The following is a 16,534-nucleotide window of genomic DNA, read 5'->3' as shown; positions in this document are numbered from 1 at the left end:
GGAGTTTACTGTGAATCTAAGTTAGCATGGTTAGGGTATCTGTTGGAAGAGAATCTGGGGGTGATGGTGTGTCCACAAGTTTCGCTCTTGTCCTTCTCAGTAGCAGGAAGTATTGTTGAAGTAACCTTTTGAGTTAGTGCAGCACATCCTATATTTTTTGTATTGTGTTGGTAGTGAAAGGGTTAGATATTACATACAGCAGCTGGAGCGATAATAAAATTAACTACTTTACTTTGGATGATCTCAAGCACCTTGCAGTTGTTGCCACGTTCATACAGGGAAGTGGGGAGTATTTTATCAAATTCTGACTTGAACTTTGTAAATGGTGAGTTGAAGGTACATTGTACATCATAGCAATTACTATTATGTTTTTTTACATTCCGAGTAACTATAATTCAAAGTTAACGAACTGGCTGTAAAGTACTTTGAATGTTGTCAAATAAAATGCTTTTTCCTCATTCAAATTAACTCAGTAGTGTTTTCTATGTCTGCCGATTTGATTATTGTGGGAAACCCAGTGGCACAGTGGTCAGCATTGCTGCCTCACAGCTGCCAGAGACCCTGGTTCAATCCAGGCCTTGAGTGAATGTCTGTGTGGAGCTTGCACATTCTCCCTGTGTCTGTGTGGGTTTCCTCCGGATGCACGGATTCCTCCCACAGTCCAAAGATGTGCAGGTTAGGCGGATTGACCATTATAGAATTGCCCCTGAGTGTCCAGGGACATGAAGGTTAGGTTACTGGGATAGGGTGGGGTGGGCTGGGGAGTTGTCCTAGGTAGAATGTTCTTTCGGAGGGTCGATGCAGACTCGATGGGCCATATGGCCTCCTTCTACACTGTAGGGTTTCTATGATTATAGTGGGATCAGTATCTGAATTAGACCTCTGTGTATGTAACTATTTATTGCCTTGCACTTTTTTCTTACATTCCCAATTTGTAAGCTTCCAAACTAAATGATAAGACTATTAATCATTTTGTTCATTTATTGGTCTTTTCTCTCAGTGTAATCATTTCTCAGTGGACCAGCATGCTGAATGTGGTGGCAGGCCACTTGGATCAAATGAGCCTGAGCTACGTTACTCTGGATGGCTCTGTAACCCCTAAGCGTCGTATGGACTTGGTGGAGGAATTTAACACTAACCCTAAAGGCCCTCAGGTACATAGTTGGCTGCTGTTTTAAATTCACTTGTGATGACAGAATCACAGATCCAGAATACTCGGGGAGGTTTATTTTATTTTCAGTTTTCTTCCCTGAAGATACTAATAGGTGATAACTTGTTTGTTAACATCCCTCTAATTCTTGGCTGAGCTGAAAAGAAAGCTGGACAAAATAAAATCTTTATATTTTACACAGTGGATTGCATGCAGTGGTTTATTTATCAGGAAGTTCAACAATGTGGCATATTATTATGAAAAGTATAATAAAATTTCAGTCTGATGGCATTGGGAATTCTACTCATATAGTCAAATATACTTGGTTCGATCACTGTTTAAATATGATTATTCTTCATTCAAACTCGTGTTGTCAACAATGTGCCATTTTTAAGACTTGATTATCTTGGGAATGTTTCCTTACTGAACTTTATCTCTCTCTTACCACAGGCCATGTTGGTGTCGCTGTGTGCTGGGGGTGTGGGTTTGAACCTCATTGGAGGCAACCACCTCTTCCTGTTAGATATGCACTGGTAAGATTACGCATCAGCTGTACTGAAGATAATTACAGACTATATTAAAACGTGATAATGAAAGAACATGTATCCATGGGCGGCACGGTAGCACAGTGGTTAGCAATGTTGCTTCACAGTGCTAGGGTCCCAGGTTTGATTCCTGGCTTGGGTCACTGTCTGTGGCCCTAACGTTCTTCCCGTGTCTGCGTGGGTTTCCTCCGGATGCTCCGGTTTCCTCCCGCAAGTCCAGAAAGACGCGCTGTTAGGTAATTTGGACATTCTGAATTCTCCCTCGGTATACCCGAACAGGCATCGGAATGTGGCGACTAGGGGATTTTCACAGTAACTTCATTGCAGTGCTGTAAGCCTGCTTGTGACAATAATAAAGATTATTATTATTATTCCTTGCTGCTTTGTGTATAAGGATTGTTTTACACTGTGACTGTTAAAATGCCAACCGATTTTCTTAGTTTTCAATTTATCACTTTTCATTAACATCAGAACACATCAAATGTATCGCTGGCAATAATGGCACTAAATCTAAATAATCATTAGATCTAAATGATCAGACATTTGAGTGCCTTGTTTCAATCCCATTCGCATCATCCATCAATGCTTTCCCTTACCATTTAGAATCATAAAATTTACAGTGCAGAAGGAGGCCATTCGGTCCATCGAGTCTGCACCGGCACTTGGAAAGAGCACCTTACTTAAGGCCACGCCTCCACCTTATCCCAGTAACTCAACATAACCTTTTTGGACACTAAGGGCAATTTATTATTGCCAATCCACCTAACCTGCATGTCTTTGGACTGTGGGAGGCGGGGAGAACATGTAGACTCCGCACAGACAGTGACCCAAGCTGGGAATCGAACCTGGGACCCTGGAGCCGTGAAACAACTGTGCTAACCACTGTGCTACCATGCTGTCCACATTTAAGGAGTGAACTTTTTTCTCGTTCATAAAAAACATTTTGTTTGTGTTTTTTCTTAACTTCATTTGTGAAATTAATTTTCACCTTTTCTTTATTCGTATTCCACTTGTTCCAAGTCTCAGTCAATGCTGCTCTCATCACAGAATAATTCTTCATTGACTCTCTTGGGTTTATTTAAATGTTTTCTCCTCACTTGGTAGCAACACTATCTCCCCCCCACCCTTCCCCTCTTGCTCCTCCTCCCATAGCTCAGCTGAGATTGGGGAGTTCTTAGTCAGTAACCTGTGTCTAGTACCTCATACCAGGAAAGCTTTAATAACCAAATTCAGATAATCATCTTGGCATAATTGCAACACCAATTTCAATTTTTAATGTATTAAAAATTTTGTGGATCATTTATGAAAACACTAATTGAGTTTTCTAATGTGTTTTGTACATTTTTTTTATTCAATCGTCTTTTTGTTTTATTTGTCCGGCGATAGCACCTGCATGATGTCTTTGGCAGGAAGTTTTCGCAGATCTGCCACTTTATTAAAAAATCTTGATAAATCCAAAATTGATATTGTATTGAAATTAATGGAGTCAACAGAATATTATGATTATTGAATTTGTTAACCAAATGTCCTTCTGTACTCCTTATAGAACAGTACAGCACAGAACAGGCCCTTCGGCCCTCGATGTTGTGCCGAGCAATGATCACCCTACTTAAACCCACGTAACCCGTATACCCGTAACCCAACAATCCCCCCATTAACCTTACACTACGGGCAATTTAGCATGGCCAATCCACCTAACCCGCACATCTTTGGACTGTGGGAGGAAACCGGAGCACCCGGAGGAAACCCACGCACACACGGGGAGGACGTGCAGACTCCACACAGACAGTGACCCAGCCGGGAATCGAACCTGGGACCCTGGAGCTGTGAAGCATTGATGCTAACCACCATGCTAACCACCATGCTACCGTGAGGCCCCCTCCTGGAGGTCAAATTTTTATAAATACTTAATTTGTTTTGTCAGGAACCCAGCACTGGAGGAGCAGGCATCTGATCGAATTTATCGTGTGGGGCAACGGAAGAATGTAACTGTGCACAGGTAACTGAGGAGGCATTAAACCAAGAATCACACCCTTGACAGATTGTCGCACAATCCTTCCCCAAATCTCTGTTGTCTTACATGTCAGCACAACTTCATGATAGGCCAGTAACATATGAAGCTGGTTTCAAAAGGGAAGGTCCTGGTTATATCAGGTTAATTTCACTTTAAACGTTCTCGGGTAGTCAATTATAATTTGAAGATGGTTTTTGACAGGAAAGATCCTGATTATGATATTCCGTGGGTTACGCTCTAATGATAAAGTTCTCGGAGATTAGCATTTCAAGAATATGCAGGCACATTCTGTCACAATGACTCCAAATCTGTAGGGATTTTAACTGGTTATACAGCTTGGAGACAGCATACTCATGTGGTCAGATGGCTTTGTTAGCTGTGTCTTGACTTGTCTGTTGTAAAAGTCACTCAGTGTGTACATCAAGCTTTCGATGTCCTGTGGAATGTTCGGAGGTAATTGGTAAATTTCTGAAAGTTATCCAACACAGTCTTTCCTTGCTTTGTTTTGCTTTTAAATGTTGGATACTTTTAAGTTGATGCATTTTTCCTGAAGGACTGGCTTCAGTAGTTAAAAACTGATGTGCTGATATTGCAAATTAAAGTAAGGAAATGGCAATCAACGAAGCAATTAATGTGCCTGATATTCAAGAGAAACTCTGAATGAATCAGGGAATGGAACATAGTTGCCAAAAGCAAGAAAATACTATCGGAAAGAATGGTGCAGCTAAAGACTGACAAATCACTACAGTGCAGAAGGAGACCCATCGAGTCTGCACCTAAACTTACTTACCTTTCCTATCCCATTAACCCCTTAATCTAACCTACACATTTTTTTGGACACAAGGGGCAATTTGGCATTGCGAATCCACCTAACTTGCACATCTTTGAACTGTGGGAGGAAACTGGAGCACCCGGAGGAAACCCACGCGGACACTGGGAGAATGTGCAAACTCCACATAGACAGTGACCCAAGGCTGGAATTTAACCCAGGTCCCTGGCACCGAGAGGGAATAACCACTGTGCCACCGTGCTGCACATATCCCCAGGACCTGATGATTTCCACCCCATATTTTTAAGAAGTAGTATTCGAGAAAATTGCTGCTGCTTCAGCCATAATCTTTGAAAGGTTCTGGAATTTAGATTAGAAAACTTCAAATGTAACTCCAATATTTAAGAAAGGTATGCAACTATCGCAGTAACCAGGGGAATTTCTAAACATGTAGCTGAAATGGACTGCTAGAATATATTCTATTAAGTTCCACAGAAGAGAAACATGTGAAATTGAAGGCAAATTATTGCCTTGGCTTGGAGATTGGTTAAGCAGTGTAAAATGGGTATGTTCTCAAACTAGAGGAAATAACTACTGCTACATGTATCTGTTCTGGGGCCTCAACTATTCACTATATTTGTTAATAACTTGGATATATAATTTTCTATTGCGTTATCCAAGTTTGCCAGTATTGCAAGTAGTGTAGACAAAAACATAGAATTACAAAGCAACATTGAGAGTGCAAGATTGTGGCAGATGGATTTCAAATCCGACAAGTTGCATGGTCATCTATTTTAGACCAGAAATGGATAGATGAGTATTATTTTTAAATAGTGAAAAGCTAGCAATATTGGAGGTCCCAAGAGATTAAGGGGTCCAGGTATTCGGATAGTGAAAATATTATGATAAACTACAAAACAATCAAAAATAAAGATAAGGAATGTTAGCCGTTGTATCTGGTGGGCTAGAATATAGGGGTGGTAGGTTTTGCCACAAGTGCAAAGCCCTGGTTAGACCACATCAAGAATCTGGGTCGAGATTCTCCGCAAATGCGGAGAGTCGTAAAGGCTGCCGTGCAACCGGCCGTGTTTCACGGCAGCCTCCACGCCCGGTCCTGGGACCCGATTCTCTCTCCCCCCCCCCCAATCGGGGCTAGGAGCGGGACCCCGGGAATCACGGCATTGCGGCCTTAACGACCGGCTCCAACCCGCGCATATGCGTGTGACGTCATCACGCCATTGACGGAACCCGAGCATGCGCGGTTCCGCATTTCTCCACCGCCGCCCGACAAGATGTGGCGGCTTGATCTTGTCGGGCGGTGGAGGGGAAATAGTGCGTCCCTTTTGGACGCAGGCCCGACAATCGGTGGGCACCAATCACGGGCCTGTCCCCTCCCGAGTACAACGGTGGTGCTCCCACCCCAAACGGGCCTCTGGATGCCCCAAACGGGCATCCAGCGGCCGTTTTTACGACGGCAGCGAGCAGGTGTGTTTGCTGCCGTGAAAAAATGGGCGTAAAGGTTCGGCCCATCGGCCGCGGAGAATCACCGCTCGCCGTAAAAAACGGCAAGCGACGATTCGTGACGTGGTTCGGGGACGGGGAGAATAGCGGGAGGGCGTGAAAAATGTCGGGAGGCCCACCCGCTATTCTCCCAACCAGCGTGGGCAGCGGAGAATCGCGCCCTTGGTGTTCAGTTCAGGGCAGCACATCTTGGAAAGGCCTTGGAAGGAATGCAGTACCAGAATGTTACTAGGGATCAAAGTGTAAAATTATGAGAAGTGATTGCGTACGCTAGACTTGTATTCCTGGAAAATGAAATTATGGGGTGATTTCATAGAATTTACAGTGCAGAAGGAGGCCATTCGGCCAACGAGTCTATACAGACCCTTGAAAGAGCACCTTACTTAAGCCCACACCTCCATCCTATCCCCGTAACCCCACCTAGCCTTTGGACACTTAAGGGGCAATTTAGCATGGACAATCCACCTAACCTGCACATCTATGGACTGGGAGAAAACCGGAGGCAACCCACTCAGACACGGGGAGAAAGTGCAAATTTCACACAGTCACCCAAGGCCGGAATTGAACCCGGGTCCCTGGTGCTGTGATGCAGCAGAAATGTATTCTGCTGGTTGGGGTGTCTGGGACAAGGGACGGAACTTTAAAATCAGCCCCAGAGCTTTCAAAAGCAATTTGGAAAACACATCATTACACTAAGGGTGGTAGAATTGTGGCACTCTCTCTCTCAAAACAGTAAATGTTAGCACAGTTATTTAATTTTACATCTGAGATCAGTCAATTTTTTGCAGGCACAGGCAACTAAAAGGGTAGGACACTGACCAGCTCTGATTTCAAAAGAGTTGGTTTAGTTCAGTGGGCTAGACAGCTGTTTTGTAATGCAGAACAAGGCCAGCAGCACGGGTTCAATTCCCGTACCGGCTCATTACCCGAACAGGGTACTTGTCACAGTGTTAATATAAGCCTACTTGTGACAATAAAAGATTATTATTATTTCATTGCATGATGTAATATGCTCAAAGAGCCGAATAACTTGCTCCTGTTTCTTTGGAAATCATTCCCTTTGAAAATTAGAATACTAATGACCTCTCTTTAATCAGTTTGTGCACAGTCAGAAATTACATTAGTACCCGAGTTCTTTGTATATTTTTTAAAAGTTGATTTGAGTTCATATACAGAAAACTGTCAACATCAGCTTCTCATGCCTTGTTGAAAGAATAGACTGTCCTGTGTCCGGACTGGTAATCTGCTGCCCCTGAAAGTATGGCGTTGTATTCTGGGTCATTGTTCTTGTATCAATGTTAATGTCAGGTGGATCTGACCAATCATTGCAGCTAATGTTAGAACTTGTTGACTTGCTCCATCTCAACAAATTGTGAGTGATACATTGCTGTAAAGTACCGAAAGCAGTATGATTTTGTAGCAAATTCAGTTTCACTATACAAGGATATTTCAGAAAAGGTGGTATTTTAAAAAAAATATTGCTTTACTAAAGAAAATTATGTTTCCCTCCAGGTTTGTGTGTGAGGGCACTATTGAGGACAAAATCTTTGAGCTTCAGGAGAAGAAAAAGGAACTTGCAAAGAAGGTGCTATCAGGAACTGGTGGATCCTTTACCAAGCTTACACTGGCTGATCTTCGAAATCTGTTTGGTGTCTGAGTTTCAAAGGAAACAGTCCTGCAATTTAATTGTCAAACATTTTAGTAAATCATAGTCATAGCTCAATTCATCTGTACATTTGAGAAACTTGAATTAATGGATGTCAGAAACATGCCAAACATAATATGGATGTTTTCATGTAATTATGATGCAAGTTACAAAATCTTTAAATTGATGGAATATTTATATTTTTGGTGTGAGTTTCTCTGTTACAGGAACAAAATACAAATCTGCATCATCCCCACTCTGAAGCCAAATATTTGTTCCATGATTTCTGTTTTAAAGCAAAAGGCTACTTCATTTTTATCAAAGGTGGGAAAACAATTTCCAATGAATGAGGATTTACTTTTATCAAAGTATATGATTTCAGTTTGGTCAGAATATTGCTTTCTTAACTTGGCACTTGTTCTTTTCAAGACTGAATGTAAGACAACAAATACATCAATAAAGTAAATTATTTGAGTATTCTGCAAAATACTTTGGAAAAGATTTTGTGACCTGAATTTTATTCAGTAACTGATTCAATTTACACTTGCAATATCATTCAAGATGCAGAACAATTCTTTTAACCAATTGTATATTTAACAACAACAACTTATATGAAATAGCACTTTCACATAGGGAAACATCCCAAGGCACTTCACAGAAGCGTTATAAAATAAATGCCAAGCCACAAAAGGATGTATTGAGTTTGATGACCAAAAGCTTCCTCTCAAAGAGGTAGGTTTTAAGAAGTGTCTTAAAGGAGGAAAGTGAGGTTTAACGATGTACAGGCAGAATTCCAGAGCTTGAGGCCAAGAAAACTGATGATTGGGAATGCACATGAGGCTAGATTCAGAGGAATGCATATTTCTCTGGGGTATTTTGCTGGGGAGATGACAGATACAAAGGAGCATGACCATGGAGGGATTTGAAAACCAGGATGAGGATTTTTAAATCAAACAGAGCAGTGATAGGGGAGCTGGACACTCTGCAAGTTAAGACACAGGCGGCAGAGTTTTGGATGACCTCAGGTTTCAGGAGGGTACAAGATGGGAAACCAGTGATGAGTAAAGTCTAGAGGTAAAGAAGGCATGGGGTTAAGGTTTCCGCAATAGATGAACTGAGATTGGGTGAAATCAGGTGATGTTAACAAAGGTGGTTAAAAAGTGTTTTTTGAGATGGCACACATTTGAGATGAGAGACTCACCGTGCTTCAACATTGGGAATGAATTGATGAATCATACAATGAATTATAGTAACTGTCTCTGAGACACGTAAGTTTGATGCCTGCTGAGACAGGGGAGGCAGTAGCGTAGTGGTCACTGGGCTAATAATTCAGAGACCCAGGGTAATGCTCTGGGCACTAGCACAGTAGTTACCACAGTTGCTTCACAGCTCTAGGGTCCCAGGTTCGATTCCCAGCTTGGGTCACAGACATTCTCCCCGTGTCTGCGTGGGTTTCCTCTGGGTGCTCTGGTTTCCTCCCACAGACCAAAGATGTGCAGGTTAGGTGGATTGGCTATGCCAAATTGCCCTTAGTGTCCAAAAACCTGAGGTGGAGTTCCGGGTTAGGGTGGAGGTGTGGGGTTAGGTAGGGTGCTCTTTCCAAGGGCTGGTGCAGACTTGAGGATGGGCCGAATGGCCTCCTGCACTGCAAATTCTATGATCTGGGTTTAAATTCCATCAGGGCACATGGTGGAATTTGAATTCAACTAAAAAAAACTGGAATTAAAAGAAAAAAGATCTAATGATGACCATGAAACGATTGTCGTTTTAAAAAAAACATCTGGTTCACAAATGCCCTTTAGGGAAGGAAATAGGAACATGGGAATTAGGAGGGGAAGTAGGCAATGCAGCCCTTCCCGCCTGCTCTGCCATTCAATCAGATCAGTGCATATCTCTTCCTGGTCTCAAATCCACCTCCCCACCTGTTCCCCATACCCCTTTAAGCCGTTTTTTTGAATCAGAAATATATCTATCTCCTTATTGAAACCATTTAATGACTCAATCTGCCTTGATTACTTGCACCGGACTACACGGGACTCCATTCTACATGTGACTCCAGACCAAAGCAATGTGGTTTACTTTTAAATGTCCTCGGGGATGGACAATAAATGCTGGCCCAGCCAGAATTAATATAATGTCTCTGGTACTGGTGCAAGGGCTCTTTGTGAAATTAGTTTAGGCAGGCTTGACACATGGGCAATTCACCCTATGGATCACAGAAAAATCACCAAAATAGTATAAATCAATATGGTTCTGACTTGATGCAATCTTCCTTGTGTGGAACTCAGGAAATGGGGGCTTGATGTATATTCTAATTAAAAATGAAATGTGTCACTGTGGTTCATTGCCTTTAGCTCCGAGAATTGAATCTACCAATTACTCTAGTTTATAGCTATGATAATATCTTTAAATATAATCCAGGGAGATTCCAAAATCTCTCAGTTGTTTGTGTGGAGGAGCCATTCCAAATCTAGCAAACACGCCCCAGCACCGTCACACTTGAGTTCGGGTAAAGGATGATGTAAGGGCAGCACAGTGGCGCAGTGGGTTAGCACTGCGGCCTCACAGCACTGAGGTCCTAGGTTCAATCCCCTCTCTGGGTCACTGCCCGTGTGGAGTTTGCACATTCTCCCTGTGTTTGCGTGGGTTTCGCCCCCACAACACAAAGATGTGCAGAGTAGGTGGATTGAACACACTAAATTGCCCCTTAATTGGAAAAAATAAATTGGGTACTCTAAATTTATTTTTTAAAAAGGATGATGTAAGAAAACCATTAATATTAAGTAAAATAAACCAATAAACAAGCAAGCTATGAGCTTGTACGATCCCAACTGTAAAAAAAAAACATGGCTTGATCATCATAAGATAAGTTGAATTAATTGAAGTACAGATTTTTTCCCCCTGAAAAGATTGTTTTAGCTGTTGGTATTGGGTCATCTATTAAGATTTGCTTTTTAATTGATTCTACAATACTTAGATTTCCTACAAGTTTTCAGCTATTAATGTTTATGGATAATAACTATTTAACCTATTTGCAGTATACATATTACACCTAAACTCATTGGAATAACGATTATTTAATGGTTTGCAAAGCGAAGACTAAAATGCTTTTTTTTCTTAAGTATGAAATGATCATTACAAATAATCAAAACTGGAACTAGTAATAAATCGCTTCAGATTGTTATTCATACAGTTCTCCTGATGTCAGAGCTGCCAGTGCCACGAGAGACTGTTGAATAATAAAATGATACATTAGAGTCACACAAAAATATGCTAAATTTAACTACTTACAATTTACTTGTAAATCTGAACGCAGATCATTGCCGTTAGTAACAAACTCATTCCCACAAAGATGATGAGGCAGCGCATGATTACTGGGATGGACAAGTCGCCTATAACCGGAGAACATAGGGTTAGATCACCTGGATGTAGCAACTTGCCAACATACCCATAAGAAATTCTTCTGATCCTTTTTTATCAAACATAGAGGGTTGTCATAGATATTTCCAAAGTTTCAGATTCTTAGCTAAATGAGCATCTTTTACTGACGACTACTCAATGCTACAATAGATCAACTAGCATAACTCGGAATATCTTTAGTGGTCCGAACTTGATACTTATTTTGCGGGCCCATCTTTAATCTTAGGTGAGGTTGATCGAGCATCAACTTGTTAAGACAAGAAAAGCTGCTTTACTGTGCCAGATGGAAGGGATACAGCGGCGCTTTGATTTGCCTATTTTAATCTGATCAATTTAACCCCATGTTAATGTAAAATAACGCATCACATTTTCCCCACAACAGTTTTCTCACTAATTTGAACAAGGTACATTCTCACTACCCTCCAGTATTTGTAAACTTTCAGTCTTAATTAAAACTCATGCAACTTTAGGGGCTGGTTTAGCTCACTTGGCTAAATCGCTGGCTTTAAAAGCAGGCTAGCAGCACGGTTTGATTCCCGTACCAGCCTCCCCGGATAGGCGCCGGAATGTGGCGACTAGGGGCTTTTCACAGTAACTTCATTGAAGCCTACTCGAGACAATAAGCGATTTTCATTTCATTTCATTTATGGTTAGACACCTAACTGGCTTTCAGTGTGTCTCTGTTTTAATCCCCCTCTGTGCACCGACACACAAAATAGATTTAAAAGTTTCAATGTGACACACTCCAACAGAGACAGTATGGTCTTTGTGGGCCTTCAGCGTCTGAATCGCTAAACTGTCAATCTGACCAAATGATTTACTGAGAAGAAACGGGTACAGGAAGATTAAAAAACTGTGACTTTGGGGGGTGATTTATGAAATAATACCACAAATGACATTAATCTGGCTGTTTAGTACAGCCAAAATCCTGTGCTTCACACCATGTGAAATATTTATAAGCGTTTGAATTTTAACTTGACTTGAACATAGACAACAGCATCTGTCAAAATGTTGGTTGAGTTTGTAGGTACAAATAGAACACAAGACTGAATGTGACTTTAAATGGAGAAGCAGTTGTCTTCTGGGTCGCACAGGTAAAAGTTTAAATCTTCTGTATGGTTACCCTTGAATGTCCAGCTGGTTCAAATCGACTGACTGACAGCACTATGTGGAAAATGTTTCTCAATATGTTACTCCAGAACCATCTTTTTTTTTTACGGTTTGGCTATCGATCCAACTTTCCATCCGCCCAGTGTGTTTTTATTGTCCAGGCTGCTGACCATCTCTCTGCTTAGCTTCAGTTACCTACTTGCTGTCCCTTGGGAGCATGTTTCTGCCCTCTCCTCCCAATGCACGCCTGTCAATATCACCGGTTAGCAAATACAAAAATAATGTTCACTTTCACTTTTCTTTGTGTGGCACATGTAACAGACTCCTGAACACTACGTTCCAATTCACGGGACACCTTATATTAGAAAATGTTTAAATCATGCTGGGAATTTGTCCTGACAATTGACGAAGTTGTGAGCGGCCTGTATATTTCAATGAGAGCTTGATTAACGTGGGACCATTCTCGCTCACATTGGAAAGGGAACATTGCTGGAAGGAGGTCAACCGCTTCTACTTCTACACTTTTGTCCTTCTCTTGTTAACCATAAATATACAATAACGCATTTAATACCTATATTATCAGTTATGCCATTTGTATTTTATTGATAAAAACGTTTTTCATAACGATATGTAAAATAAATTGCTTTTAATTGTCGCTTGTCCCATTTTCTGAGATGAAGGGCTGCAGCATAATTTAATTGCACATTTTGAAACTTAAGTGGTCACATTTTAATTAGTTAAAAATTAAATTGTACTCTTCAATTAACTAACCGATAGTAATTTGGTGGGTTGTGGTGACCGAGTTAAATGTTGGTTATTATCTGGGAGGATTTTTTAAATCATAACGTATGACTGGAACTGATTGTGCTAGAAGCCCTATAACAGTCTAAGTATGTAAAGCGCGACAATGTAGTAATGTCGGAAGCAATTCGATTTCATGGTAAATGGTGCAGCTGGAACGGAATTGGTTATTCTTTACTGGCTGAGTGAATAAACCAGGCCATAATGTTTAGCCGTGTTGTTATGATAAGAGGAGAGCAACAGAAAATTTCCATAAAACATTGTTCATTTCCTCAGTGATTGCTCAAAATGTTCTGCTTCTAGCCTATAATTAATCTGGAGATGCCGGCATTGGATTGGGGTGAGCACAGTAAGACGTCTGACAACACCAGGTTAAAGTCCAACGGGTTTATTTGGAATCATAAGCTTTCGGAGCTCACCTGATGAAGGAGCAAAGCTCCAAAAGTTAGTGATTCCAAATAAACCTGTTGGGCATTAACATAATTTATCTGCACTAAAGTAGTAATATAGAGTGATGGAACAATACCAATTATACCTGTGCCCAAAGCCTGTTCAACACTTCCTCTTTATCAGTTTTGAACCCTTTTGGTGGCAGTTTTGTCCTCTGTCATCATGACCTAGATAGCATCCACCTCCTTGGCAAATGCAAAGTATTTATTTCATACCTTAGCCATGTGTAAATTCTTCTTGATTCCTAAACGGCCCTCCTGCTTTTACCACCTATTAACTATTTATATGCCGATGGAAGATTTAGGGATTCCCCCTTATGTTGGCTGCCAGCCTTTCCACATAATCCCTCTTCGCTTCTCTAATGTGCCTGTTCGCCTCCTCTCTAAGCCTTCTACATTCCTCTTGGTTCACAGCTGTGATTTCAACCTGACATCTGTCATAAGCACACTTATTCTTCCTTATCTTAGTTGCTATCTCTTCTTCATTTCTGTGAATAACGTACCTCTGCTTTGTCTGAAACTTATCCTCACTTGCTCACTGTGTGTGATGTGCTGAACCTCACAAATGACGGCGGTTCCCTGGTCCCAGTGAGTGTCTGTAATCTGCAGCCGGGAGCTCAGGTTGTAGGTGTTGTCCCTGTTCACTGTCAGCGAGCCTGGTTCAGTTTGATAGGAGACATTTCCCTCTACAATCCAGGAAATGTTCAGGTCACTGGGGAAAAATCCCGCTGCCAAACAAGTCAGAGCCCGAATCCCAATAACTTCACTGTCGGGATCCGCAGAGAGAGAGACTTCAGGTTTAGCTAAATAAACAATAAAAACACACCTTCTATCAATATTCATTGTAGCAAATAAATAGCGGACAACTGTAGCAAAGATTTAAACTTGTACAAATCTGAACTAAATGGGAAACTGTAGAATCAATTTGATTAGTGTTTTAAAAAAAAAATCAATATTCAAATTTTAAAAAGAGAAAATGAAACGCGCATGAAATAAGATCCAGAATAATATAAATAATATCCAGTGACCTTACAATAAGTGTCATTGCGGCACAAATTGGGTCTGTGTTTGTTAGAGCTGGTAAACAAGTAAATATAATTATTTTCCAAAGACCAGTTTCACTCTTTGCAATTCGCTTTTTTAATATAATCATATTCCGCTGTTAGGATTGCTGTCAGTATTACACCAGCTTAGACTTGTGTCTGTTCTTCTTCAAACGAGGTTTTGAGAAGGATATGAAAGTCCCTGTTGTTTAATTGTTATTGGGACATTAAAGCTAAACCCGGGCACACTCACTCCCGGCCCAGTGTACAGAGGATGTCACATCAGGTCAGATTAGTGTCTGGAGTTATTTCTGTTTATTTCCCACACATTGAGCTATTTCAATGTCCCTTCATCTCATCAGAGAATCATAGAATGGTCACAGCACAGGGGGAGGCCATTTGGCCCATCCTGCCCCTGCTGTCTGAAAGAACAATTCCGCCAATCCCACTCCAGCCCTTTTTCAGTGGCCCTGAAAAGGTTTCTTTTCAAAAAATTGTCCAATTCTCTTTGGAAAATCACCATTGAATCTTTCTTCAGCACGTTCTCTGGCAGTACACTCCAGATCCTAACCACATGGGAGGTAAAACAACAAGACCCGCTGTGGCCTCTTCTTTCATCTTAAAATCCTGGAGTTCTGGACCCTTCCTCCGGATTTCACCCTATCCCCCTCTGTCCAGACCCAGAGTCAAAAGAAAAAATAGGGCGGATGTTGGAAATCTGAAATTAAAACAGAAAAGGCAGGAAAAACTCAGAAAGTCTGGCAGCATCTGTGGAGCGAGATACGGAGTTAACATGTCAGATAGATGACCTTGTTAACCTGTGAAACGATTAAATCTCTACCTTCTTCCAGTTCTGACCAAAAGTCGACTTTAACTCTGTTTCTCCCTCCACAGAGACTGTCAGACCTGCTGAGTACTTTGTGTTATTTTCTAATTACCTTGAACGTTCAGCTTTGTTCCTTCCCCCATGATGGTTTTATAGGGCCGAATTTCCTCTCTAAGAACCAGGCAGTGGTAAATGTCCGAATCGTTCACAATCACCTCCCGAATGACGAGTGAATGTTCAGTCCCAGATAGGGACAGGCGAGAGCTTTTCTGGAGGTAATGCTTGTATCCATTGCCTCTGCTGTCAGGATTGTCTCTTGTCCTCCACCAATAATATCTCACCAAACCCACCCTCTCCTCTCCGGGTGTCAGGCTGCAGTTAATTCGAGCTGTCTGTCCTGTCAGGAGGGACAGAACTGGAGGAGACTGAATCACTTTCAGACCCACAACAGGCCCTGGAATAAAAACAATATAACAAATAGGAACGGAAAACCCAAATAATCTGAGCACAACTGGAATTACTGATAACCGGAGTTCAAGTGAATCCTTACCTAGGACAAAGAGGCAGAATTTGAGAACAACTGCACCCATATTACTGAAAACCTGGTCACCGGTAGTTCAGAGCTGTTGGTTATTCTGTGCAAATTTAAGATCACGAAGATCATTGTGGTGGTAGCAGTCTGTGCGTCACGTGACTTGTCATTCGGGGGTCGATTGTGGGCAATTCCACCAATTACCACAGCCTGACTCTTGGAGAGGAGTCTGCTAGAAAACATTTACAGGAGGGAATTCAACATCCAAGATAATTAAACTAATCGTTCAATGTATGGGGCAAGGAATCAGTATTAGCTCCACGCAGATACTGACATGCTCTATGCACTGAGAACTATACTGAACGCATCTAACTTCCTTTTCACAATAACTATCACAGCAGGAATCCTCATGCACTTTCTGAACAACTTGAGTTTGAAGAAAAATAGCCAAAGACAACACTGGACAATGCTGATACCGATGCTGGATATTGTGTGGGGAAAAGGCAGGACTTTGATAAAGGGGTGAGTGTAGGTATCCAAGTTTGCTAATGAAATGAAAAATTGTAATGATACAATGTTGGAAAAATAGGAAAGAAAACTGCATTGAACAGCACCTTTCACAATCTCCAAAGCACTTTTTGAAATGTAGTCAATGGTGTAATGTAAAAAAAAACAGTCAATTTATGCACAAGCAGCTCCCACAAACAGC

General features: G+C 41.4%; 1 protein-coding gene and 1 gene segment (V, D, J or C); one reads left to right on the top strand and one right to left on the bottom strand.

The window, feature by feature from the left end:
* The window catches only part of ttf2 (transcription termination factor, RNA polymerase II), a 65,817-nt gene extending 57,674 nt beyond the window's left edge, over positions 1-8,143 (top strand). The window contains exons 20-23 of the mRNA XM_038802015.1: positions 1,001-1,154; positions 1,601-1,683; positions 3,620-3,694; positions 7,512-8,143. Coding sequence (XP_038657943.1) covers positions 1,001-1,154; positions 1,601-1,683; positions 3,620-3,694; positions 7,512-7,656 — 457 coding nt within the window. The 3' untranslated portion in view covers positions 7,657-8,143. The remainder of the gene's footprint in view (positions 1-1,000; positions 1,155-1,600; positions 1,684-3,619; positions 3,695-7,511) is intronic.
* Positions 7,073-15,460, bottom strand: LOC119968961. The segment is given in 4 exon segments: positions 7,073-7,674; positions 10,936-11,036; positions 13,928-14,227; positions 15,406-15,460. Coding segments are annotated over 3 exon segments (429 nt in total).
* Between the last annotated feature and the right edge of the window lie 1,074 nt (positions 15,461-16,534).

The sequence above is a fragment of the Scyliorhinus canicula genome, chromosome 7, assembly GCF_902713615.1.
Source record: "Scyliorhinus canicula chromosome 7, sScyCan1.1, whole genome shotgun sequence".
Lineage (NCBI taxonomy): Eukaryota > Metazoa > Chordata > Chondrichthyes > Carcharhiniformes > Scyliorhinidae > Scyliorhinus > Scyliorhinus canicula.
Note: the sequence above shows the minus strand (reverse complement) of the source record. Positions and strands in the feature narration are given on the sequence as shown.